General features: G+C 34.6%; 2 protein-coding genes and 1 pseudogene across 5 annotated transcripts; all 3 read right to left on the bottom strand.

The window, feature by feature from the left end:
- Positions 1-4,295: 4,295 nt before the first annotated feature.
- Positions 4,296-5,075, bottom strand: LOC121782117. Its single transcript, XM_042179834.1, has one exon. It carries the CDS (start codon positions 4,977-4,979, stop codon positions 4,392-4,394), a length of 588 nt encoding a protein of 195 aa, XP_042035768.1. The 5' UTR covers positions 4,980-5,075; the 3' UTR covers positions 4,296-4,391.
- A 7,720-nt stretch (positions 5,076-12,795) lies between these two features.
- Positions 12,796-21,783, bottom strand: LOC121782082 (ribosome biogenesis protein bms1-like). Of its 4 annotated transcripts, none has more exons than XM_042179786.1 (20): positions 21,657-21,783; positions 21,360-21,538; positions 21,111-21,257; positions 20,939-21,029; positions 20,712-20,830; positions 20,078-20,268; positions 19,774-19,984; positions 18,975-19,215; positions 18,595-18,846; positions 18,177-18,283; positions 16,971-17,073; positions 16,636-16,820; positions 16,142-16,485; positions 15,933-16,029; positions 15,645-15,863; positions 15,307-15,546; positions 14,410-14,619; positions 13,888-14,157; positions 13,557-13,760; positions 12,796-13,368 (listed from the first exon to the last, which is right to left on the bottom strand). In XM_042179786.1, exons 2-20 carry the CDS (start codon positions 21,504-21,506, stop codon positions 13,204-13,206), a joined length of 3,543 nt encoding a protein of 1,180 aa, XP_042035720.1. In that variant the 5' UTR covers positions 21,507-21,538; positions 21,657-21,783; the 3' UTR covers positions 12,796-13,203. The 4 variants fall into 4 exon arrangements, with proteins under 4 accessions (XP_042035720.1, XP_042035719.1, XP_042035721.1 ...); XM_042179785.1 differs by having other exon boundaries at positions 21,360-21,553; positions 21,657-21,758; XM_042179787.1 differs by having other exon boundaries at positions 21,654-21,754.
- Positions 21,784-25,014: 3,231 nt separating this feature from the next.
- Positions 25,015-26,285, bottom strand: LOC121781643 (annotated as a pseudogene).
- Between the last annotated feature and the right edge of the window lie 184 nt (positions 26,286-26,469).

Below are 26,469 nucleotides of genomic sequence, written 5' to 3'. Positions count from 1 at the left end.
TTTTGTTTTCTTTCATTAAACAATAAAGTATATATCGAATACATATCTAAAACCCAAAAATAGAATAAGTGATCAACAAAGTAAAACTGAACTGGGGCGGAGGAGAATTTTATTAATATTTGGCTCATTTGTTGGTCATGATGAATATATTTTAAAGTTAAGGGTTTAGGATTTAGGTTTCAAAGTTTGGGTTTTTAGTGTATAGGGTCACTATATTGAAATGAAATGAATCTCGACTAGGAAGTGTCTCACCAGTGCAATATTAAATTATTGCAAAGTAAACTTGCTCGTGCAGTTATAACTCAACAGTTAATTCGTATTTTCACATAATTAAAATGCTTTTTAATTTTAAGTCTGATATTTAAATGTCAAGACTGTTTATTAAAATGTCAACACAAATATGTGTCGAAATTTTAATGTGATTGTATTGACATTTTTAAGAACAGTTAGCATTTAAACACACTCTTGTGGCTATGTGAGGTTAATGTGATTGAAAAAGTATAATCCAAAATAAGAGGATGTCGAATATTTTTTTGTTTATACATAATAAAATAAATACGGAGAAATTAAAATGACCCGTGTATCGCACGGGCGTGATACTAGTTCATTAAAAAGGTAAAGATCCATTGGCAACGGAATAATAACAATGTGAAATAGAAAAAGTGACAACGATGATAAAATTATAAAATAATTTAGAATCTGAAATTTTAAAAAAAATCAAATGGAACACCATGCTCCCGACCCGCGAGTGGGATGTGCGCACGCAGTGGCGGACAGAATGTAGAACTAGGGGTACGGTTGTACCCCCATTTTTTTTTCTTTTTTACTACTATAATACCTACATTCTTGTTTAATTGTTTATAATTTTATACTATATCTCTAATTAAAATTATGAAGCAATCTCACATCTAATTTAAAGAAGATATTTAACCTAAATTAAGCTGCCTAGAAAATAGTGATATGGTGATGATATGGAGTATATGATATATATGGCGCCTCATTTTAGTTTTATTATCTAATTATGAATATGATACTGCATCATTTAATTAATATTCGCACTATATATTTTTTTAATTCTTGTTATAGTCATAAAAATTTGTGCCCTTATTTATTGTTATTGTTATATAATTTTTAATACATGAGTATTTTTTCTATTCTAGTAATAGTTTATATTATTGCTTGTGTTATTAAATTTTACACTCAATGTTTAATTAATTATTTATTAGTTTGGTAAAAACTTAGAACTTAGTACTATATAATTTTGTTTTGTTATGATTTTGGATGCATATGCAAAAATATATTAAAAGGAATGAATAAAGAGTTTGATCTTTGACAATTTGTTTCCATTGAGAAATGTTTTTATATGTTTCCAATGACAATTTAGTTACTCGCTTTAAAAGAAATGAGATTCGTCGAATAATAAATTAAATATTATGTGATTTTTTTAATTAATATACTTCCCCGTCTTACTCTAAGTGGAGTAATTTTATTCTATCACGAGATTTTATGTAGGGTTGTTTTGTAAGTTAAGTGGAGGAGAATAAAGTAAGAGAGAATGAAAAAATAGAGAGTGATGTTTTTATTTTAAAATGTGTTATTTAGAGTGGAACATCCCAAAAAGGAAAATAATTCACTTAGAGTGGGACGAATGGAGTATTAATACTTTAGCAATATTTTTTTTTACTTTGTTATGTACCTTACTATTCGCACCCCCGAAATAAAAATCTTGCATCCGCCACTGCGCGCACGAGTCTCCACGAGTGGGGATACACGCACGGCTGAGACTCGTGTGCGACATCAAAGCTTAGCGGTACAACCGCGCTGCACTCGTGGCTCACGTTGCAACGGCCACACCCCTCAACGTTGCAGGTCCCCTTACAAAATGTCGGTTGAGAGTTAATTAGGTCATCTGCAACGCTGTCTCTTATCCGTCCCTTAACCGTCTCTTAAATTACTATTCTTGGGCCCCACTTTACTTTTTGCTCTATCTCTTAACTAAGGGACGGAACCTGCAACCCCCCATCTCTTATCCGTCCCTTAACCGTCTCTTAAATTACTATTCATTCAATTTCATTTTTTATTTTTATTTCCAACAAATTCAATTAATAAAAACACACTTCATTAAATAAAATAAAATTACAACATAAAATAAAAATACAACTTAAAATTCAAAAAAAATAAAAAAAAACACATAATTAAAATCCTAAAAAAATAAAAATTACATAATTTATAATTCAATTTTATAGAAAATAAAAAAAACTACTCCGTCGGCGAATCATCCCCCGAAGGCGGTGGAGGTGCACTGAAGCCACCTGGAGGTGGAATATCAAGTTGTCTTGCCATAAACTCAATTCCGACAAGATAGGCTTGGTATTGGGGAGGCGTCATGCGGGAAGTGTCCGCCATTGTGGCGGTCATGTACATGGACATTAGGGAGTTCGAGGGTGCCCCTGAGCCCGCCTGACTTGATTCGGCTCGGCCCCTCCTCCCTTTAGCCGCTTCGCCGCATTTCTCCCTTGCGGCCGACGGCGCCCATTGGAGGACCCCCCGGCATCGTCTGTCGTGCCCTCAACCTCCTGCGAGGCAAACTCTTGTGCGACGCTGCCCGAACCGCCCTCACTAGACGAGTAATGGCCACCAGCCGTGTGCTTCGTGCGCTTCGAGGTCGAGCGGGGCTGGACCGGACACCGTCGGTCCACCTTTCCTCGTCTTTGACGACCTCCCAAACATCGACATGTTTGAATTTTTTGTCGGTGTCGTCGAAGTAGACTCGCAAAGCCGACCTTAGAATGTCGACTCTCGTGGCTCCGCTTTGGTAATGAGCCGCTTCACTCTTGTAGATGGCGCAGAATTTTTTGACCTCTCTGTCGACTCGGTCAAAGTGAGCGCGGAGCATCTTAAATGTGCGGCGGCGGGACCCCTTCGGCTTAATCTCGTGGTAGGCCTCGGTGACCTTTTCCCAGAAGCACTTCCGGGATTGTTGATCCCCCCATCGTACGAGATGCTGATCCAGGCGTTGTACACAACCAGCGTTTCCTTGGGGCTGTACGGATGCCGGCCTAGATCCTCCTCCTCCTCCTCGTTTGCCTCCGCCCTGGAGCTTCCAGCGCCTCAGCCTCCTTCCGGAGTGGGTTCAACCGAATAATCCTCCCGAATTTGGGATAATCCCTGCGAATACCTCGGGGCGGAGGGACGGGCGTATGCATCCACATCAAAATGGGGTGGTTGGTACCCCCGGCGTCGACGAACCCTGGGTGCCCGGCGTCGACGAACCGAAACCACCACCCAGGACATTGTACATGCCCCCCAGTCACCGAACGCGTTGATGTCAAACCCACCGGAGCCGCCACCACCAGAGTTTCCGTTGCCGGACATTTTGTGATAAGAGGTTAGATGAAAATTGGAGAGGAAATGGAGATGATTTGGGAAGAATAGATGTGTATTTGTGTGTGAAATAAGGATGAATTAGGAGTATTTATAGAGTACAAAAAATAAAATAAATAAATAAATAAATAACGGTAATACTAACGGTAATATTACCGTTTTTCAATTTTTTTTTTAATTCGAATTTTAAAAAAATGATTTATTGCGTTAGCGTGACGATGCCCACTCGCGGGCCGGCGAGTGGGCGTCACGCATGGCGCCGGAGCGCGCCACGTCGCACGGGCGCTTGGCGAGACGGCTCGTCATCCGTCTCGGCGAGACGGGACGCTCGGCAGGCTGGGGACGCTGCAACGCGTCTCGCCACCGTCTCGTCTCGCCGTGACGGGTTACGAGCCACCTGCGTGACGCGTTGCGGGTGGCCTTAGTGTTCAACAATCTGGATTCGAATTAGACATGTTTCAGATTCGATGCATTATGTTAAGCAAATATTATTGGGTACATATCAATCGCAAGGACAATAAATTAGAAATCATTCAAAGTGATTTAGTTCACTATAAGAGTGAACCAAAACGTCATTACAATGAACTAAATCATTTACGGAGTAAACACTTCACTATAATGGTGTTTTGGTTCACTCCTTATTTTCAAATTCATATTGTGAACTAAAACGCCTATATAGTGAACTAGATCAAAATGGCTGAGATTTGTTCCGCCGTTATACTTTGATTATCTTCCTTAAAAAAATATACACGTTTATTAGTTAGTTCTCTCATGCACAAATTTTTATTATGCGTATACATCATACACGGTTTGCTCACAACATGACAAAAGCGCCTATATATTAATTACAGTTTTTCCAAAACTTGAAAAGAAAAAAACAACTTATAAAGTCAGAAAATTACAATACTAAATCAAACATGCATTAATTGAAAAAACAAACATTAATTATTGACATGATCTAACAAGCATTAATTAAGATTAATTACATATTATTAATTAAAGTTAATTTACGCCTTGTTGCGATGATTAATCTCCTTAGTAATTGCCGGTATGCAGCTCGAACTCCTAGCAATTCCTCCTCTAACCGTTCGATTCATACTTCCTTTATCTCTAGGGCTAAGTGAGTTCGCTCTATTTTTCCTCAAAATGTCTCTCATGGCCTCCGCCTGGCAGAGCACCGGGTATGCTCTGCCTAGGCGGTTAAACCTAGCGCACGCGCTCACGTGCGCACGCATGGCCTCCTCCCTTTTCCCTCCGTTTTTCTCCATCTCCTCCTTCACGGCCTCTGAGCAGAGCCCACATATCATCTGGCCGTAGGTCCCGCGCACTTTCTTCACGTACTGTGGGGTGCACTCCTCTGACATCCCACAGCACTCACACTTTGCGTCCTCGACCTCTGAGATAGGAGGCAAGGGCAAAGTGGCCTTCTCTGAGCCTGTTAAGGCTTCCTGGCTCATGAGCTCGAACGAGATGTCTGAGATTGTGCGTTGGAGGGTTTCCATCGAGAGCTTCGAAGGCTTCTGGCTGACGTCGTTGTTGTTGTTGTTGCTCTTAGTGTAACCTTGGAGAAAGGTGGTGTCACTATTGGGTGCCATTTTGGTATAAAATGAAAATTGATGGGTGAGTGGCTAGGGCTTGTTAAATTTCAAATGTTTATATAGAGAGTTGTGTTGGATTTTTTCTAGTGTAGAAAGGGCTTGGTTAGGTTGACATTGATGGCAAGAAGCATAAAGAATTGTGAAAGTATAATATTGTGGAAATTCAAACACAAAACTAAGATGTGTAAATTAGTGATGTGAGAAGGTATAACCCAAGCTATAAAGAGTGATTGTTAGAAGTTTTTGTGGACATGATTAGAGCTAGAATATGTCTGTGGTTAGATAGAGACATAGAATCAACTGTATTTTTCATGAATATGTCTATGGAAATGTAAAGAATTACCTTAATTCAATGTCCACTTCTTTTAATTTAAATCTAATTAATAGTTTATGTTTCCGTGAACTAGTGTTGTTTCACGGACATTGTATTGTAGCCATGCACTGTTGCTTTTGTTGATGAACACACAATGTCATGAAACCATTGCATTTGCATCATATTTTTTTAGTAGTGTTAATTTTCTAAGGTCCCTTTTTGTATTCTTTTATCTATTGGGATTTTGACATATATAGGTATAATATGAGACATGAAGTGCAATTGCAAAGACCCATCACGAGAAAGTAAGTAATCAAACAAAATTTATGGCATAACTTGTAATGAAAATAAAATTTTGCTTTAGCTTCAATTCAACTCATGCACATGATTCTTGATGTTTAGCCAAAAGTAGTTACTGGCTCTCTATAGTGAGTACTTCAGCGAGGTACTCGTTATACTGTCCAAATTGTTTGGTAAAACAACATTACTGGGCCGGGCACTAATAGTTTTTGGTATTAAGATCAACGCTAATTTACCAAGCACCGAGTCACCAAGTTTCCGAGCACATCATTATGCTCGGTAAACAAATGAACACTTCGAGCCAAGCTAAACCGACGTTGTGCTCGAGCTTTATTAGTTGATCACTTCAAAACGAATAAGCTTTAGTTGATGCTCAAGCTCAATGAACTCTAGTAAATATACTTTGTATATGAACAACAATCAAAAGGTTCAAGAAAGTAAGCAAAAAGTTATGGGCATGCAATTAATTTTGTGAGCTCCTATAATTAATTTGTCCGTGAAAATGATATTATAATACTAACAAAATAAAATATAAAGCGGAAATAGAATAAAGAAAATGTGTCAATATTGGAAAGGTCATTGCCTCTCATACATGTAGGCCCACAGATGCGTTAATTCAGCTGAAATGGCCCGGGCCCATAATCTTGGCCCGGTTTCTTATAAGAGATTTTTTTTAAAAAAAAATTGGCATTCTATCAAGTTCAATTGGCATTAACCATGTATTATCATGTACCTAATCAACAAGCTTTCTTATCAAAAACTAATTTAAAATAGTTAAGAAGCATAAACATCGACAAAATAATAAATATATCTAGTCAAGGTTTGGAGAAAATTCAAAATCGGGAGGTATTCAAGATTTGATGCTTGTATTCAGAAAAAAAAAATTCAAATTTCCAGCTAAAGAAGTGAGAAAACCAATTTATCCTTTTTATTTTTCGTTTCCTTTTTTTTCTATTCTTAGAGCTATACCAAATATGTAGTCCATTTGTGACGTGCAAGATTCCACCAATGTCACTTAGAAAAGATTTTGAGCTCCCTTTAGTTTATCATTACTCCTTATTTTACCTTACATTTTAATTTGTATACAATAAATTAATCTAACATAAAACTATGTTACGTTAGACATTTTAATCTTCTACTTTAACTTTAATTTCTAGCATAATTTCATCCAATCAAATATCATCATGTACAATCCAAAATAACCTATCAAAAAATTTCATGTCCACAATCTCGATATGGAAAATGTTCTTTAAAAACATACAACTAGATCACGAGCAAAATAATTAATTAGTGGATGTACGACACTCTAGTCACACAGTCACACTCTTGATAGAACAATAAACTCAAAATTTGAATTAAAGGGTGTGCTAGTTTTTCAGCCTCAAATTCTACATCAAGAAATGAGTTTGAGCCTTGGAAGTTGGAAGTATTAAAGTGACATATGTAACAGAAATCCACAAATTACAATTTAAACTTATGAAGAGTCATAGATTTATCCAAACCACAACCTCGTACATATCCACAAAACATGGCCTTTTTTAATTAGTGGTATAGTATTTTTGAGTAAATAGTCAATTTTATTTTATTATATGGATCATTTACTCAAAAATATTACACAAAACATTTTCCATGATCCAAATACTAACGTGGCATCTAATATTACACATCATTATATTTTTGGATAAATAATCAATTTTTTCCTATTATTTGCATCGTTTCCACAAAAATATCAAGCAGAACATTTTCCATAATCCAAATACTAAAGTGGCACCTCACCATTCATCCATGTGAAAGTAAAAAACGGTGATAAAAAATACTGAGAAAATATTTTTTGTTTGGAATATATTTATTAAATGTAGGAAAAATAAAAATTAATTCAATTAAATCAAAAAGAGAATTAGCTACGTCAAATTGATCAGCATATTATTTGAATAATAAATTTTATTTAGGTGATTATTATATAGTCAATTTTAATTTAAAATAGTAACAATGTCACATGTTGAAATGTGACATTGATAGGACCTATAGAAATGAAACGAATAAAATAGCATTTAGTAAACTGAATCTATAGCAAATCAATCCCAGTAAACACACACCAGTCTCCACTAAAACCACCTTTCTCTCTTCCAACTCCTTTAGTTTCCGTTTTCTATACTGCACAAGATGATTGAAAATTGAACAACTAGCCTCCTATGTTGAATTAGAGAAGAGTTTTCTTAGTGGACATTTAGTGATAGGATTGATAGGTGAAAACAATCCAAGCTCATCTACCATTTACTTTGTTGGATTAGTTGATTTTGAAGTTATTGAAAATTTGAAACATCTTATCCTTCAAATAGTCAAAATGTCGTGTTTTATCAATCTATCATATCGCTCAAATAAATGCCTCCTAAATGACTCGAGCCAATATGTTTTGCTTATTGAAGCTAACAAGTAAGCAGTGTGTAGTAGGAGACGTTATAGGTGATCTCTTGTGACAAGCAACAGAGAACTAGGAACAAAGGGTAAAATCAGGATTCAGGACTCCTATGTTTATCATAGTACCACAAGTATTATAAGACAATTAAAATCTAGCTTAAAAACAAAGGGTAAAATCTTTTATAAATTTCATAAAGTTATTACATTCTCAGTTTTATAAATAGATTAAAACCTAACTTTTATTCTTGTAGATTACCAAAAGTAACATAAGACCACTAAAATATAGCTAAATGCCTAAATACACATTCATTAAAATCTTTGATAACTGATAATTTCATAAAGATATTACCTCCTCAGCTTGAATGAGTCGAAGGTGTTGGACAAATTTGTACAATGTCCTTCCAGGAGACTCCATGACCACACCTCTCCAGTCCTCAAGCAACGGCCGTTTACACGGAGTTAAGTCCATCGGTTCTGATGCGGACGGCTGAGCTTCCTGTAATGACTTCGGGAACTATTTTAATATGAATCCCTCATCGGTTGAAAATATGGAATGGCATATAAGCGAGTCAATCATTTACGTTTGATCATGGTTTCGAGTTAAGTTAGTGCTATATATGGATATCCTAAATGGGGCTACCCAAAGGGGTGCCACCAAAGATGTGGGCCCAAGGGGCTACAAATGGATGGTGGGCCCATAGCTTTGGGTTTTGCCACCAGGCTTTTGATTTATCTTTGACTATGATTTTTGTTTAAGTTAAACATCCTTAACATGTATGCTTATCATATTCCAACAAGTATTGCATAACTATTAAAATCTAGCTAAAAAACAACTGCAGTAAAATCTTTGATAATTTTCATAAAGATATTACCTTCTCAATATTAAGGAGTTGAAGGTCTTGGACAAGTGTGTGCACATTCCTCTCATGAGGAGTCTTAAGCAATGGCTGTTTTCGTGGAGCTAAGTCCTTTTGTTTTGATGGGAACGGTGGAGTTGCCTTTGATGACTTAGGGATAACCATTGGACTTCCTTTCAATAGGCTATAATCACAATAAAGGGGGTAAGTAAAATATTCATGCAAGTGAAATAAATATAGGCTAGGTAATATCACAATTGCGTCCATAATTCTAGTAAATAAAAATTATAATTGTAGCTCTGTTTGGAGGAGTGGCTGGTACTTAACGTGAATCAATGAGATCAAAATGAGAAGGGATAATAGAAAATAAATATCATGATTTTTACGTGGAATATTTTCTTCAATCAGAAAAGATAACAAAATCCACTACTATCACCTAATATCACATAGGAGATAATACAATAAAAAAGTTTATAATGATATATAGTTCTTAACAAGACAAGAAAGACATTAGATAATTAATACTATAAGACAAAACAGATAAATAAACGACTCAAGAAACATAGGTTCAAAAATTAATAACTAAAGATCTAATCGAATGTTGAAACTCCTATTTTTAGGGATGTCAATCGGGCCAGTCCACCGGGTTTCGGGCCAACCCTATTAGGGTTGCGGGTCAATCGGGTGCGGGCTAGTCGGGCTGTGATTTTTCCGGATTATAAAAGTTCAACCCTAACCCTAAAAGTTCGGGTTTCGGGCTAGCCCATCGGGTTAATCGGGTTGCTACCGATAAAATTAACATGCGCTCAATCCAATAAATAATTATGAAAATTAGTTATATTTATAAAATGTAAAATATTTAATTATGATAAATTTGAGATATATGCTTAAACTCAAACATATACATGATCAAATACTAATATTTGAGATTTATGCAAAATAAAACATAAACATTAAGAAATTTTAAAGCATGTTTAGAAATTTAAATATTTTTTTAGTGAATTTGAAGTTTCTAATCCATTTATCTATTATTATATTAATAAAAACTTAATATATATAATTTATATATTTAATATATAAAATGGAAATTTATTTTTTTTAGTAATCTATATTATAAAATAATCAATGAAGTGTCGAATTAGAGTCAAACAAATAGAACAATAGAAATTTTATAGGGTTTCCGGGCCAGCCCATCGGGTTTTCGGGTCTGGCCCTAACGGGTTGCGGGTTAATCGGGGTGCGGGCTAATTGGGCTGTAATTTTATCGGGCTGGAAATTTTCAACCCTAACCCTATAAATTTGGCGGGCTATTCGGGCCAGCCCACGGGTTGCGGGCTAAATTGACATCCCTACCTATTTTGATTAAAAGAAACCGAGATTGCGCGGAAACTGAAGAGTACAATTTTTTTCTTTCCTTCTAGACGTCTTCCTCAATTATGGATAGATTCTACACAAAAGAGAGTTTTATAGTATGTTTTTCTTTTACCTATGGACCAATTCTATGTGGGTTTTTACCGGAGCCCTAACCCAATTATATTACCATAAATATCAACAATTAAGGCTACTAAAATTCAATATTTATAATTACTAGTACTATTTTTTATATCAAATTATTTTGCCCATTTTTCTTAATCCGGCCAATTTAGGGTTTGGAATAATACAATTCCATTTAAGCCTGTATTTTGATGGTAATTAAATGATCATTAACCAATTGTGAAATGAATTTTTATTACTCCATTTCCTGAAAATAGGAACTTGGGAATCAACACGAATTTTAATAAAAAATTAGTAAAATAGTAAAATTAGTGTTAGTGGATTGTGAAGTTCATTTCTTAAAATGAAATATTTCTATTACAAAAAAAGAAATAATTTCTACTTTAAAAAATAGAAACACGGGTGGTTAATTCAAGAAAATAATGGACCACACTCTAAGTACCGCCCACATGCCCACCTTGATTAAATACTACTCCCTTCATTCCACTTTAGAAGTCCCGGTCATTTTCTGCACTCATTTTATAAGAATGATAATAAATAGTTAACGTGAAGAAGTGGTATAGTTAACGTGGAGAAGTGGTAAAGTAAGTCTTCTCCACGTTAACTATTTATTATCATTCTTATAAAACGAGTGCAGAAAAATGACAGGGACTTCTAAAGTGGGATGGAGGGAGTAATATATAAATAGAGCCATAGAAATATTCATACTACAAGTCTCGACCTCGTAAAACAGTCTATTTCAGTAGGAGTAAACATTTTTGGGTGATTTTAACCTATTATCCTATCATTTGCTAAAAAATATCTCACATTTAATCTGCCACCAATAAAATCAATATACTTATATATTAATGGTGGCAAAGGCGAGTAATAAAAAATAGGTTGCCTATTTTCTGAATTTTAGTTTTTTTATAAACAAAACGCTATCATTCATAGACAGTATTAAACTAGTACTACGAATACCACCATTAGTAAAAAGACAAATTTCAAAGGTAAAAAATAATACTTCCTCTAACAGCCTTATTTGTGGTTGACACAAGTTTTAATGAAAAATTGTTAAGGTAAAAGAGATTAGGAGACAAAAGTGGGTAAAATAAGAGAGATAAGAGAGAAAAATTCCATTTTTAGAAATTGGATTATTTTTTGTGGACATCTCAGTCAAAATGAGACTATTTTTCGTGGACGGAAAAAGTATGAACAATGTGCTTAGATTTATAAATTTGTTAAAAATAAAAAATTTAAGATTGGTGTCAATTTCCAATGGCAGGTCATTCTTCAAACTCACAGATTTACGAGACATATTTTACTTATCATATTAGGCTCATATTATTCATCGTCGAAATTAAGAATTAGGGAATAGAGACGACGTCATTTCATGTATAATTCGGAATAAGGAACATATAATTCACGGTTAGCCACGTAAAAATCAAAATCTACCAAAATTATTTCTCCATTTAGTTTGGGTTGGAAAAATTATACACTTTTAAAAGTTTGTAGAAAATATCAAAATTCGCTCAAAGTGTATGGTTATTAAGACCAATATCACTTTAAAAATATAGAGAATAGCGTTTTTAGTTTTTGTGTTTGCACTAAAACATTCACGATCTCTATTCTGTAAAAATATTATTAGACGTTTGTAGACATTGATATAATATCGTTGAAAGCACTTTTGTATTTTTAAGACTTTTTGGGATAAAAATACCCTTCAAGGTATAAGGATTATTTATGTTTATTTCATTGAGAGAGAATTGTCATTTTAGTTCCTTCATTTTTTCATGTGTGTGTGTCGTGACAAGTATTTGCCACATACTTTAATGATTTCTCTTGGAGAAATACAATAGAAATGAATAAACAAAGTGTAACCGAAATGATGGTTCTCTCTCATGGAATAGACGTAAAGTCTTAAAAGCGCAAAAGTTCTTCCATTGATATTATATCAATGTCTAGAGACGTTGATATTTTTAAAATAAAATGTGGCACAAAGCCGTCAATTTCGCAAATAAATAGTATTTATTTATTTCCTAAGACATTCGAACCGGATATACATGTAAAACCAGAACCGTACCAGCACCATCGAATATTGATAACGCGTAATTTCACCATCAGATCAGTTCCTAATTTTTCTCGTGGTGATACGAGTAACGACACCAGAGGTTTTGATTGGAGCTTTCATCTGATTTTGGAATAACAATTGTGGTTCTATAAGAAACAAAAGCACCATATCTTGTTCAAAGAAACCGGTTAGTAAAGGCTGATCAATTTTTATTCTTCTCTTTCACTTGATCTTTAAATTTCGTGTTCAAAAGAAATACCTCCAATGACACGAGATAGAGTGAGTAATAGCATAGTTAAAACAAATCCACCATGTCTACTTTATCAAGGAGAGGCAAGTCATAAATGCTAGTACAACATTCCTTTTGTAAAAAAAGGTAAGTATCAAAAGTCAAAGTAGTCAAATAATTGCACTCTACAAAAGTAGTACAAACTACAAAGGTTTATAATTTGGTACTCCATCTAATGAAAATGATAGGTTCCAAATTAAGTCTTCAAAAATAGCTTCTACAAAAAATCCTTCATCTCCAGACCTATCACGCTATGTATACAAGAGTGCACCGAAATATGGATCATCATCCATCAAATATCTAGACAGATGAGAATGACAGAGAGCGTAACCGGCCTTCTATAACGTTGCTTTTAGCCTTACCTGTCCGCCTGATTCTCGATGAAGGGGGCTTTCGACTTCACACTGCCGAGTGAACGACACTAAAAGAGGTTTTGCGACAATGCATTTCAGTAAAACACATGAAGCCAGCAAAAATCTGGTTACTCAACCCATCCATGATCATGATTGTGGGTTCCTGCGGATTTTCTTCTTCATTTTGTCCTCTTCTCGATACCTTACCCTTCGTTCCTCCCGCTGTCGCTTCTTCGAGATCTGCTCTTCCTTTGATTTCTCTACTGCTAGCACCTCTCTCTTTTCCGCCTCCTTTCGTTTCCGTTTTCTTGTCTGCAGAAAGGATATCCCCAAATCCCAAATTAATAAAATTATATGACTGAAAATTTAACAAGTTGCCTATGTTGAAGAGAAGTTTTCTAAGTGGACATTTACTTGAGTGATAGGATTGATAGAAGATTATGAAAATCTAGCTAAAAAACAACTGCAGTGAAATATTTGTGATTTCATAAAGCTATTACCTTCTCGGTATTAAGGAGTTGAAGGTGTTGGACAAGTGCGTGCACTTTCCTTTCATGAGGCTCCATGACCACAGCTCTCCGGTTCTCAAGCAATGGCCGTTTTCGTGGAGCTAAGTCCTTCGGTTTTGATGCGAACGGCAGAGCTGCTTGTAATGACTTGGGGATAACCAATGGATTGAACTTCCTCGGCCTCCTTTCAACAGGCTATAATCACAATGAAGGGGGTAAGTAAATAGTCAGGCAAGTGAAATCAATCTCCAAGTATCGGCTATGCAGTATCAATTTCTGATGGAGTAGGATTGTGACGAGTGTAGCAAGAAGAAATTCTCACCCTGTAGAGAGAATCCTTGTTAACTGGCACTTGAAGGTTATGTTCCCTCCTCAACTCGGCAACTGTTTTCATTCCCTGCCACGTCTTATCACGCGGCTGCAAGGCTGTTGTCAGAGGGTTGTAAAAGCGAGGGACTTCCACCTGAATCCATGCACGCAAGAAAACAGTGTCGCCCATTTTAATTTTATCCTCGAATGTGCATCTGACGATGGCACCCTCCTTACCTCCACCCTTCTTAGAGGGCTTGTTCGAAATCTCTCCTTTAGCAGCCTAGAATGAAATTCAAATCCAAAAGAGAACATCTTTCAGAATAAGGTAAACAGAGCATGAAGCATGGAAGAGAAAAATTATGAATTTCCTGACAAAGAGATAAAAGTAATAAATAGCAAAAAAGACATAATCCACCTGCAGCCATACAAAACTTTTTTAGAGAAAAGCCTTCCTTCCTAGTCTTTGATTCTTTCATCCTCTACGTATTATTTCAATTACTAGCCTAGGTATCTGATATGGAGAAAAAAATACCTTCTTCACTTGACCGCGAATTCCACTAACAGTTCGAACAGAAGCACCTTCAAACCTAGCTATTTCAAGATCTGAAGTAAACATGTCCTGAATGAATGCCGTCTTCTTGAAGATTTTACAGGGAGTACCGACTAGCTTGAGCTTCTTCATTATCTTTGCAGCATGGTTGAACTCTAGGACTGTAGCAGTAGCAGTAATCCTAAATGATGCCTGAAGGCAGGGTACCAAATAAATAATTATTGCTACAAACTAGAAATATGAACTGAATCAAATATCAATAAATTTAAAATCCTCTTATATGGCAAGTAAAAGGCAAGTTACACTACTTGAGTGATCATTAGGGGAGATACAAACATGCTCTTCATATTAACTCAAAATGAGGTAAATGAATCAAATCCACAGCACTGAGGTAATATACAAACTTCAAAACACAGCCCATTGCAAGTTCTGTATAATTGTTTATATTGATACCAGAATACGTTGAGAAACATTAGAATTAGAATTGAATCTAAAACGCAAGCCAGTAATCCACACAAACAAATTTCAAGCAAATCTAGTAAGGAAACTAGTTAATATCCCAACAACTCTATCTCGTCGAGAACTGAAAAAACATGAAAACTTTTCAGTCTGATTTTCAAAGATTTTCCTATCTTTAAATTGTGAAGAACGAAGTCATGCTCCAGTGGCAAAAAAATCCCGTAATCATTAAAGTGTGGCTCATTTGAGCACCACAACATTGAAACATGAATACCAGCACATGTGAAATTTACCCAAGTTCCAACACACTGATTCTGATGTTATCTGTAGGTATTACATGCAGAAGAAATAGGAGAATTTTCTTTAACATGCCTACACTGATACTCGTTTCAGAATAAGCCCCCAAAAATTACTAGTTACCTGATTATTTGATAAGTTCTGTATAGCAACAACCCCAGTATGAGGAGGAGCAAGTGGGCCCCAAAACATTGCCAGACAATGCATATGCTCTGGAGTGTATTTGAGCATTCGAAGTCGACCATTACGGTCCTCAATAGAATATATTGGTACAGTTTGGTAGCGTCTCCACCCAATAGACATGATTATAGGGTCTCTAGTCTTCAATACTTTCTTGTGCCATCTATGCCGCTTCAACCGTACCTTTAGGCATAAATGTTGAAGCCAAAATAAGATAAAGAAATACTTATAAGACACATGGCATCAAACGGGTAATATTCAGTATATCCCCTAATCCCTACCTGCATATATCCAACACTGTCCTCCCCCAAAGCAAGGCCACCAACAAGAATCGGATGAAAAGGATTGAAATTATCAACCATTTCATAGGGCACGTCACGAACTTCAATTCTAAGGTAAGTCCCAGTTCTGAAACCTTCTATCTCAACACGTTTATCTTCATCAACATCGGCAAGCTCAGCAATGTTTGTTTGCTTCTGCAGTTCCATTTTCTCCTTTAACTACATGAATAGAGAGTGTAAGTACCCACTTGGAGATGGTCATATAAATAAGCACAAGAGGAGATTTACCGTGTCAGAGTATCCATCTCCATTGCTTTGACCACGATTAGTCTTGGTGTCATCTTTGCCATCTTCTTCTTCATCAGGAGCTTCTGAACCATTGTATGTGAGGTAGAATTAAGGACACAAATGTCATTTTTGTTCATAGATTTCCATCCCTGGATGAGTTATCTACCCTACCAAACATGCACTAAGTATCTAACTGCAAGAAAGGATATTGAGCATCAAATTTTGCACGAAGAGCCAACTTTTTCAGCTTCCGTTCCTCAGCAGCCAATGCATCATCCTTGTTGGAGATACCAACATCATCTGTATGATCTCCCTCGTACTTTTGACCTGTTTCCAAGTCTTCAAAATCACCAAGAACTTCACCATCATCACCAACTGTTCCTTCGGAGAGTTCATTTCTCGCTTTTGCATTCGACCAGTTTCCGGTGACAAAACGATCACGAATACTTTCAATTAAGTCCTCATTCTTCCAATCCTTGAGGCTTCCAGTACTTACAAATTTTGAACAGTCATCGATGTCAACATCGTTGTCATTTATTCCTTCATTTGATTTCTATAAACCAAATAATAAGAGCAATTAAAAGAAAGAAAAGAAACTTGGGGACTATTGAACCACACTGACACAAAAGGTTCAAACAAATTGATACAGTTATTTATGAGCAGTTCAGAAAATAGAGAACTGAAATAACATATAAACGTGAACCTTTTTTCCTTCCCCTTTGGGCTTAAAAAATTCTTCATCACTTTCCTCCTCAACAGCATCCTTCATATCATCTGAAGATTTTGATCCAGACGTCCCATAAACAAGTTGCTCAAGATTAATATTCCGTCTAGAGGAGGTTCGTTCTAACAAGGACTCCTTCCATTTGGAAATGTTCCCCATCTCATCTTCGGTGACAGCATCATCCATACACAAATAAGCATACAGAATCAATTTTTAAAAGAGAGGTAATTTTTTGGTAAACGGATATAATATGAAGACCATAATTCATAAACCACCAAACTCATGATCCTAACCAAAAGCAAATATATAGTTACCTTCTTTATCTTCTGAAGAACCAGAATCAGAAAGCATGTCTTCATCGCCTTTTTCTGTTTCATCACTGTCATTTGAATCTGAGTCATCATCTTCACCAGAATCCTGAAGTCACCATTTTTTATGAGAAACAAAATATGTAACTCCATCCGTCCCATTACAAGTGATTTGTTTTTCCTTTTTTGGCTGTCTCACTGCAAGTGATTGATTACTGTTTTTAGCAAAAAACAATACATTTATTCTCTTACTTTATTCCCTCTCCTAGTATACTTTCTTTTTATCTCTCCTGTTTTATTCTCTCCACTTAACATAATAAATATCATTTACTTCCAAAAGAAATCAATCACTTGTAGTGGGACAAAGAGAGTGTACTAAATAACCATAATAAAGGTCACAAGCATCCAACAAATTACTAGACATGCAAAATGTATGTTAAAACATTGAATTCCACCGATGTCATTCACAAATAGATGCTGCATTCAACCACAAAGAATTATATACTGCAGCCCAGATATTTAAAATATCCATTCCAATATTATTCACTGAATTTATACAGATAAAGCACCAAATAAGACAAATAAAGCATATAAAAACATTACAATCCATGGTACATATACAAAGATCAGAGTTGCATAATGAATCCCACACATGTATGTTTCCGTTCTTCATTTAGGTCTAGCATGAAATACATAGCTGTCACAAGGCAATAGTTAATAAGTGTCAGAGACACGGCGTCATTATGTCTGGCAGTCCTCAAAAGGAGAAACTTCTTGAATGTGCTAGCAACCTATAAGTGGCAACCTGTCATAGAGAGCTTAACTAGCTTGATTCAAAAGAACCATGTTCCAATAACTACAATTCAAAAGCATATAACAAATACTTTACCAAGTGTAGTTAGCCTCATAAGTAACTATACAACATAGTCAGATTGTGCAATATGTGACCTTATTTCAATCACAAATTATAAGACCCATATCCAAGTACTTTGATACACTCACTTGACTCGTGACTAGCAATGAACCAGATCCAGACTTATGCACTAGAAAGAAGTCCTGAATTGATTAGATGCTCAGATGTTTCATTGCTTTATATTGAGTTTTCTAATTGATGCACCCCAGATTGCATATTTTTCATTTCCCTGGTTAATAGCAAAGGAAATTTAAAAGACTCAACAGATCTGAATGTATAGTTACTAGCAAAAAAATTACCTTATTATCAATATCCATTTCATTTTCAAAAACAGCTTTTCTCCTCACCCTTCCCCTATCCAAATCAAACTCTTCCTTATAGTTGCTTTGTGTCGAATGATCTTTCTCTGGTGCATTGAAGGTTTCCACATTAGAACCATAACATAAACTCCCTCCGTCCCACTATAAGTGAGGCGTTTCTATTTGGTGGTTGTTTTGCAAAAATGATATTAATAAATAGTTAGAGTGGAGAGAAAGTAAAGTAAGAGAATGATGTAGATATGACTCTCTTCTATATTATTTTCTCTCTTGCTTTACTTTCTCTCCACTTTGACTATTTATTATCATCTTCGCGAAACAACGGCTGAAAAGAAACACCCCACTTATAGTGGGACAGGGGGAGTACTAGATTTTAAGGATGGTTGAACTATATCTCTACCTAAGGATTCCGGATCATTTTCATCATCAGTATCATCCTCTTCATCTGAATCACTATCTTCATCTTTAATGTCAGATTCATAGTGATCTACAGGCTCCAATAGCACATCCCGACCAACCGCTTCTGGAGCCTCAGATATGTGAGGCTTTTTCCCAAAAACTGAGATATTACTTTTTTCCAACTTCTCATCGACAGAATATTTAGTGTTCTGCAATGATTTAACCAATTCAACACCAACATCACGTTGTTTTCCTACAAGAGAAAAAGCAAGCCGTTAGATGAGAAAGGAAATATTCAAGATACGAAGCATTGGATAGATTACAAAAGGCACAAACATGATATTCACAATTTTGCCAAATCAAACCAACTAAAAAGTTAACCTTTTTCTGTCCCTTCTGGATTAGCTCCGTCATCTTTAGAAAACTGTACAAAGTGATCATTTATGTTTATATAGACAGCATCTTTGTCATAAAGTAGTTCCCCTAATCCAGACATAGGGGCATAAAATAGCTTTTCCTTATCACGCAGCCCCTTCTTTTTGGCAACTGAGGGAAGAGGGCAAGGATCGGCCAATGCTGTAACTCCAGACAAATGATAATCACCCACGCCAGCAATATGTGCCTATTTCAAATTATTGATTAGTAATATGTGAAAGTATAAAGTCAAAATAAATGGCGGGCTCAGTTATCCAAAAACGCAACAATTAGAAACCAGAGCATGTCGATACATGAACAAAATAACAATAACAAATGAATTAAGATACAAGCATTGGAGACATGAAAATTTTGAGAGACAATTTAAGCAATAGTATCTCATACGTGCAAATCAGAAACATCTTTTTTTATGGGGGATACAACGATAACTGTCTTGCAACAACCATCATAGTGTAATGAACAAGCTTTTAATAGTATTTCTTGCACTGTATAGAGAATACACGAGAAGTGAAGAGTGGAATAGAAAAAGAACCTGTGCATATAAATTATAAAATCAAACATAATAACATAAATTAGATATAAACTACACGCTGCAACAAAATATATAGTCGCACACAACTGATATTAAAATAGAAAAAAAAACATGGCTAGAGACCAGCACACAATCTAGATATTGAAATTGCACACGCACTTGGACAGAAACTATTTATAAGCATTAAGATGGAAGGGTGACCAAACTATGTACCCGTGTACCCTTCTTCAGATTGCAGCCTCGTAAGTATCCATACAACGTAACATTTCTGTCACATTTGCTATTCATGTGAACCTTCTCTGGGGGTGTGACATCTTCAAAACGATCTACTAAGATGTAAGGGTGAGAAGCTCTCCATGACAAGGGGGGGAATTTCATTACAGAAATAAACCTTGCTAGGTTATGTACTTCACGTTTGGTGTACCTGCTCACAGATAAGCAAGAATAAAGAACTATGAGATGCCAGATATCAACTGTCAAACTATCAATTAGCAACACGAAACAGGAAGTTACTTACTTTCCATGAATAAGGCCAGATAAGTAAAATAATTTTGCTCCATCATAGATCTCAGTCCAAAAACGGTGCTTGAGTCGTTGTTTTGTTTTCTTAAGTTTTTTTACATCCTCAAACTTGTCCAGGTGAGTAAGAACACCCATTACTCTGGGAAATCCATGGTTTTGTAATATGTTAAGAAACTCAAATGTTTCCTGCAAGCAAAGTTTAACAAATGATATGAAAATGGAAACAATCAATTCACCAAAGGGAACAGCCATAAAATGGAATATTAGCTAATCCAGAAGAAAATGTTAAACATAAGACCATGGAGTAACTATATAATTCTAATATTAGGTCCCTCTAAATAATCCAAAATAATGAGGAACATATTAGCATATGCATATCAGTTATTAGCTGACCCTATGTCCAAACAGGATTCCCGGTAGTGTTTAAAACTCAAAATCTTCTTGTTTAGCAAAGCAATATGCTTATTTCCTATTTCAAAATAATCCCAAAGAGACAGGAATAGAATAGCTAGGCACCAAAAAGAGATTTTACGCATCATGCTAGCATCCTCGTAGAATTTGAATTTTGTACACGCTTCCCTCAAACAGGATTCACTCTACAAAAGGAAAAGGAGGATATTGGGGCTTACCATCTCAAAGCCATAGCTCCCATCAATAAGTAGCAAAGCTAAATCAGCAAATTTGGCACAATCTATCATCCCATTGATATCATTTGGACACTCCACGAACTGCAACCTCCGTTGTTTGCCTACATCATAAAGTCAATTTATCAATCAATAACCATATGACAGCAATGACAGTCAGAAAACTTAATTTGAGTTTTCAACAGAAACGACTATTAGACAAACAAATCAACCTGACACGATAGTAATTGGTCCTTGGACTTCAGGTAAGTCGTGCTTTGTGTAATGTTTTACCAGACACTTGATCAACAATGACTTCCCCACCTACAACAAACCGAAAGTTAACCAATGAAAATTCAAAATAGATATGTAGCCAAGGGTCAGTAAATCATCAGTAGCACAAACCTGTGGAGGTCCCTGGACTACAACAACAAATGGAGCGGGTTCTCCTATATTCCGATCAATTGTTGGTAAATGAAGCCTTTTCTGTTCCTTCTCTGTAGCTCGTGATTGGAGCCGCTTGGCTTTCTTAGAAGAAGTGAATGCAAATGCCTAAGGAAGGGAATGCATTAATGAAAAACAGAAAATTGTACACAAATCACAACCTGAATCTCACAGAGCATCATTAAGGCTACTCACACACGAATTAGATACCTTAGGGTTGTTTATCTTCTGCAGCTCCTTAGAAAGGCCTTCGGTTGAATTCGGCTTCGACTTGGATTTCTTCTTGGCGGAAGCTCCAGATTTTCGAACCCTATGAGACTTGTGCGGCTGCTCGCCGCCTTCCCCGTCCTTCCCCATGCTCTCGGCAGTTTATCACAGAGTGCGGAGGGCTGAAATGCTTGATGCTTTAAATATGCAAGCAAATAAACCAAATTTTAACTAGCATATACATTAATCTGCTGTCACAAATTTCGAGCAACTGAAAGTTTCAAGCCAAATTACAACCACCTGGTGTGAACGGCGGCGTTGGAGAAGAAATCGGCGTGGTGTAGGGGTGGCGCCAATGTGATGGAGAGAAATCAATTTTGTAGGGCTTTTGATTAAACTTTCTTACTAGGGCTTTGGTTGGTTTTATTTAAATTTTCATATTTATTTCACTAAGGCCCAATACTTCTTTTCTAAATAGAAAAATCCACCGATAAATAATTAAATTATATTATATTAATAAAGTAGTATGTAATTTGGGATAGTTGATGTACCAAAAAAGATGTTCCCTCTAATTTTAATTTCAATATAAAAATATCTTAATGATATTAATATTCTATTACTATTAATTATTTACGTTTAGTTTTACTTATTTGTAATATTTTAAATCATTGTAATATATTTAATATTAATAGTGAAATAACTTAGATATAAATATATGTAAACATTATGCTTATACAATATTTGTATATAAAAGTAGTTCAATTTATTAGATGGAATATTAATTTTTCAATCTTAAAGTTATACATAGAATATGTTATTTTTAAGTACAATACAAAATTGATGATTAAAAATAAAATAAAATTTATTAACATGCATAGAATCTTAAATAATTCAAAGAGGTAAGTTTTATTTTATCTACTCTTATGTAATAATTGTAGTCTAAAAAAATTGTTGAAATTATCAATAATCAATTTAATAAAAAAAAGACAATGATATTCTTAGTTGAATATTATCATTAGGCCATTTACAACATTACGAAATTGTTCATAATTCTCACATATATATATATTCCCTTGACTATTCGTGAATCATATTTTTTCTACTTTATTAAATTTTTATTTCAATGTAAGTATGATTAATTTAAATTTTCAGTTTAATAAAATTACTAGATTCATTTAAATAAAATATTTATCTTAGTGTTATCTAAATAATTGAGAATGTAACCATATAAAAGTATTAACTAGCACTAGAAACTAATATCATAATATTCAATTAATGTATGCTATATATTAGTAATAATAGTATAAGATCTATTAAACTTAATCCCAAATAAATTAGAAGAAAGAAAAAAAATGAATGAATAAATAGATTGAATTGCCCTTCATGGCCTTAAGGGTACTTTAGTCATGAAAATATTGGAAATAGTCAAAAAGTAGTTGAATTGATATTAACTTATAGTTAATGGAACTCAAAAGATATTATGAAATGTTACGGACCAAATTTGCTCATTTTGATATAGTTGGTGTACTAAAAAAGATATTCCCTCAACAAAGTAAGGCCATAAACAGTGACACCAGGAAGAACTATCTAAGGTTCCAAAAAAATCATATTCTACTCTGGTTCTAGTTTTTTCGTGATGAAAACTTTAAATTTAAATTTATTTATCTATAAAAAAAGGATATTATTAACTTTTCATTTTCTCTTTCATTGCTCACAAAATAGCAAATATTGGGATGCATAACAAATGAACTCCATATTTATTTCTTAAGTTTCTTTTATCATTTTAATATTTTAGACCAATATATCATTATTCGCCAATCATGAATTACGTCATATACCTAACAGTCATAATTTCTGAATTCGGTCCTTAATTACCTATATTTTGCAATGCAATTTTAAGTCCCAATTTCAAGTTCCCATTTATTTATTGATTGATTGGTCATTAAACTATTATCAACTAAGATGTGATACCAAATTTTATTTATGTATTTCTACATTAAAATACTCCAAATTGTTTATACGGAGTATGAGTTAATCTCGAATAAATTGATTAATAAATAAAATTCAAATCTAAGTATAATATTAATCAAAAATATTATTTTTACTTGTATCACAAATTAATTGAATATTGCATGATTTTATTTCTATATAAATATATACATTTCAGAAATTAAAATATAGCTTAGAGTATTTATTTTCAAAAATAGTTGATGCAGATTTTGCATGCATGATTTTAAGGTCTAGATTTGGCTCGTTTAAAATATGAACCATGCATAATATATCCATTATTTCATTTATTTCTACATTTTTGGTATTTTCACGTGTTTGTTAAGAAACTATAGAAAAATACTTTTAAAAGATTAAAAAAAAGTAAAAATTGAAGTCTGGTGCATCAGTCTTAGTTCAAGCCAATTTTTTCGAATCAATAGCTTCAAACATCGAACTAATTCGAAACAATATCACTTAATTAAATAACTTATGGAGTATAATTATAAAATAAGTCAAAATGTATTTACTTTTTCAATTGAAAATAAAATCTTATTGCAACTTTGAATATGAAATAATTGGAGAATAAAAAGATATGTCCTTAAGTTCAGTAAATAAAAGGACTTGTAAGTAATATTTTTCATTTAATAGAAATTCGTGGTAATATTTTTAATTTTCCATAAATTTAGAAGATGCAAATCTCATTCAAGGAATAAATTTGGAGCCCCCACTTAATATACAAATCGGGTGGCATTAATATGTAAGGAATCCTTAAGTGGCCAAGTATTCTATGTAACGGAGATATTTTGAATGGCACAAACGATTCAACGTTATAGCATACAGCCTTGCCTTCATTGTAAATTCAGAATACGCTTTAATAATTAATAAATTGAGCAAAATTTGCTGACCTGTATCCTACATTTTGGAGTTGTCCTTATATAAGAATCAGCCAAATTTGCCTGCAAGGGCGTAGCGCAGTTGGCAACAGATGGTCAGATCTTGCTGCAAGAATCAACCAAATTTTAGGTTGGTGTGTGTGTCACAATTATGTGTCGCATCTTTCCATGCTAACCTCGTTTGCCATTTATATTATGGCGTATATATGTATGCATAAATTACTCGTAACGAAATATATAGGTTGTTTAAAATAAAATATTTCATGTCTGTTTCTTTTAAATTAAATAAATTGTTAACTGTTAAGTCGTCGTCATTACTCATTAATTGTTTTTACATTAACTTTTAATTAGTGATTACTCAAACATGCAATATTTACATCAAATCTAGACTATACCTGATCAAATATTACTTTAGTACGATAAATATGATTTAACTTATCTAACTTCTTAGTTTTATTTAAGTTATTTTATTATATTTTTAAAAAAATTATACTTTAGTTTTATTCTATAGGTTCGTGTAAATAAGATTTACATCATGAAAAAAAAATTTATTATATAACTCGGGTTTAATCATATAATAGTATATTTTAATCATATAAATCAGGTTCAGGTCGTTAACGTGATTTCAAAGTAGTAGATCGGGTTCATACTTGTGTCCAGTATGAGAGTTTTCTTAACAAATTGAATTCAAATTAGCCTTATTTGAATTGGATTACTACTATATTGACCCGATAACGACCCAACCAACACAAGTCGCCGCCAACAAATACATTAAACCACAACCAAAATAAACCTTCATTCATAAAATAAACAACACACGAAGATCAAATTAAACAACAACAACAAAAACAAAAATAAATTTTAGTCAAATTAAAAGACACACACACTCACAAAAATTGTGATTTAATATAATAAAATTCATGAAGATCCAGAAACAGCATCCTCCTCCATTTTCTTCACCATAAGCTGCAAAGCCACTTGATACTTGGCCACCAAATCCTCCAACTTTGCACCCTCCACCGGCTCAAGGCTGATCCACCACTCCACCATGCCGCCGCCGCCGCCTCCACCGGCAACAACCTTAATGGTCGAAACATAGGACTTGAACCCTATGTTCGAATCCACCATCTCGTAAGTAAATGTTTTTTGGGCATGATCTATTGCCACCAACCTTTCCTTGGACCATTTCATCTCATTCGCTTCCTGCCTGAGCCCGAAGCCTGAGCAGTAGCGAATGCACCCGGGCTCCCCATTGGTTCCATGAATCCCGTGGCAATTAGGGAGCCCAGAAAACCATTTGTGGAGCCCAAAAAAGTCTTGGAAAAAGAGCTAGATTTGGTCGGGCTCCGCCTTTTCAAGACTAGTGCAAACTTTTGCCTCCCATTTTTGTTGTGTGAAGTTTTGGTCCACTTTGAGTTGGGATTTGTAGAGATGACAATTGTATGTATATTTATAGTAGGCTGGGACCTGTAATCTTTAGTAAAAGTATTAACTAAAAAAATGAAGGAAAATTATAATGAATGTTTTTTTTTAACTTTTTCTTACTACAAACTTAACCAACGTACTCAAAGCGACTCTATCCCTGAACTTATTAACTAAAACAAGAAAGATAATGATTAATAATTTGACTTTAGTTAGTAGTATATTTTTAGATGAGCTAAATATTTTACTGAATTACGTATTAGCAAATTATCTAATCGAGTTTTATTTGAATCGAAATGACCTCTAATAATATTAGTAACAGTAATTTAATAGTGTATCACAACAAATTTATCAATTATTTTTCCTCCGTCTTAAAATGACACGTGCATCTTAAAAAATGAAAGCACCACTCTCTCTTCATGGGATGTATGAACATATTTTAATAGGAACGGTATATTCTCAAATTTGGGTTATTGACTTTATTTTTTCTCAATTTACTATTACACAACAAATGAATATGCAAAAAATGCTTCTTTTTGAATGAGACAGGGTACTAAATTTTTGAGATACACTTACTGATATTTAGAGACATAAATGCAATGATGGAGGTAGAGCAAACCTGCATGATTAATGAGGTGGATTTCACGTGAAATAAAAGTAGTTGGCTCATGGCGGTATAGTGGCAACGGCCACTGGCGTATGCAGCATATAACAAGGGGTCCAACTGTACCCCAAAATATACATACTTAATATACAATTTAGATATCTAAGTGCTGTAGTTTATGTGACCTAGTGGTGGAAGGGTCGGT

Source organism: Salvia splendens, chromosome 20, assembly GCF_004379255.2.
Source record: "Salvia splendens isolate huo1 chromosome 20, SspV2, whole genome shotgun sequence".
Classification (NCBI taxonomy): domain Eukaryota; kingdom Viridiplantae; phylum Streptophyta; class Magnoliopsida; order Lamiales; family Lamiaceae; genus Salvia; species Salvia splendens.
The sequence above is the reverse complement of the archived record's forward strand: the minus strand, read 5'-3'. Positions and strand labels throughout refer to the sequence as shown.

Excerpts from the sequence above, each read along its gene's own strand:
- LOC121782117 (XM_042179834.1), bottom strand. The coding sequence starts at position 4,979 with ATGGCACCCAATAGTGACACCACCTTTCTCCAAGGTTACACTAAGAGC.
- LOC121782082 (XM_042179786.1), bottom strand. The coding sequence starts at position 21,506 with ATGGGGAAGGACGGGGAAGGCGGCGAGCAGCCGCACAAGTCTCATAGG. Across the intron at positions 21,030-21,110 it reads TAGTCCAGGGACCTCCACAG|GTGGGGAAGTCATTGTTGAT; the intron begins GTTTGTGCTACT and ends GGTTTGTTGTAG. Across the intron at positions 13,761-13,887 it reads ACAAGGATTCTCTCTACAGG|CCTGTTGAAAGGAGGCCGAG; the intron begins GTGAGAATTTCT and ends TTGTGATTATAG.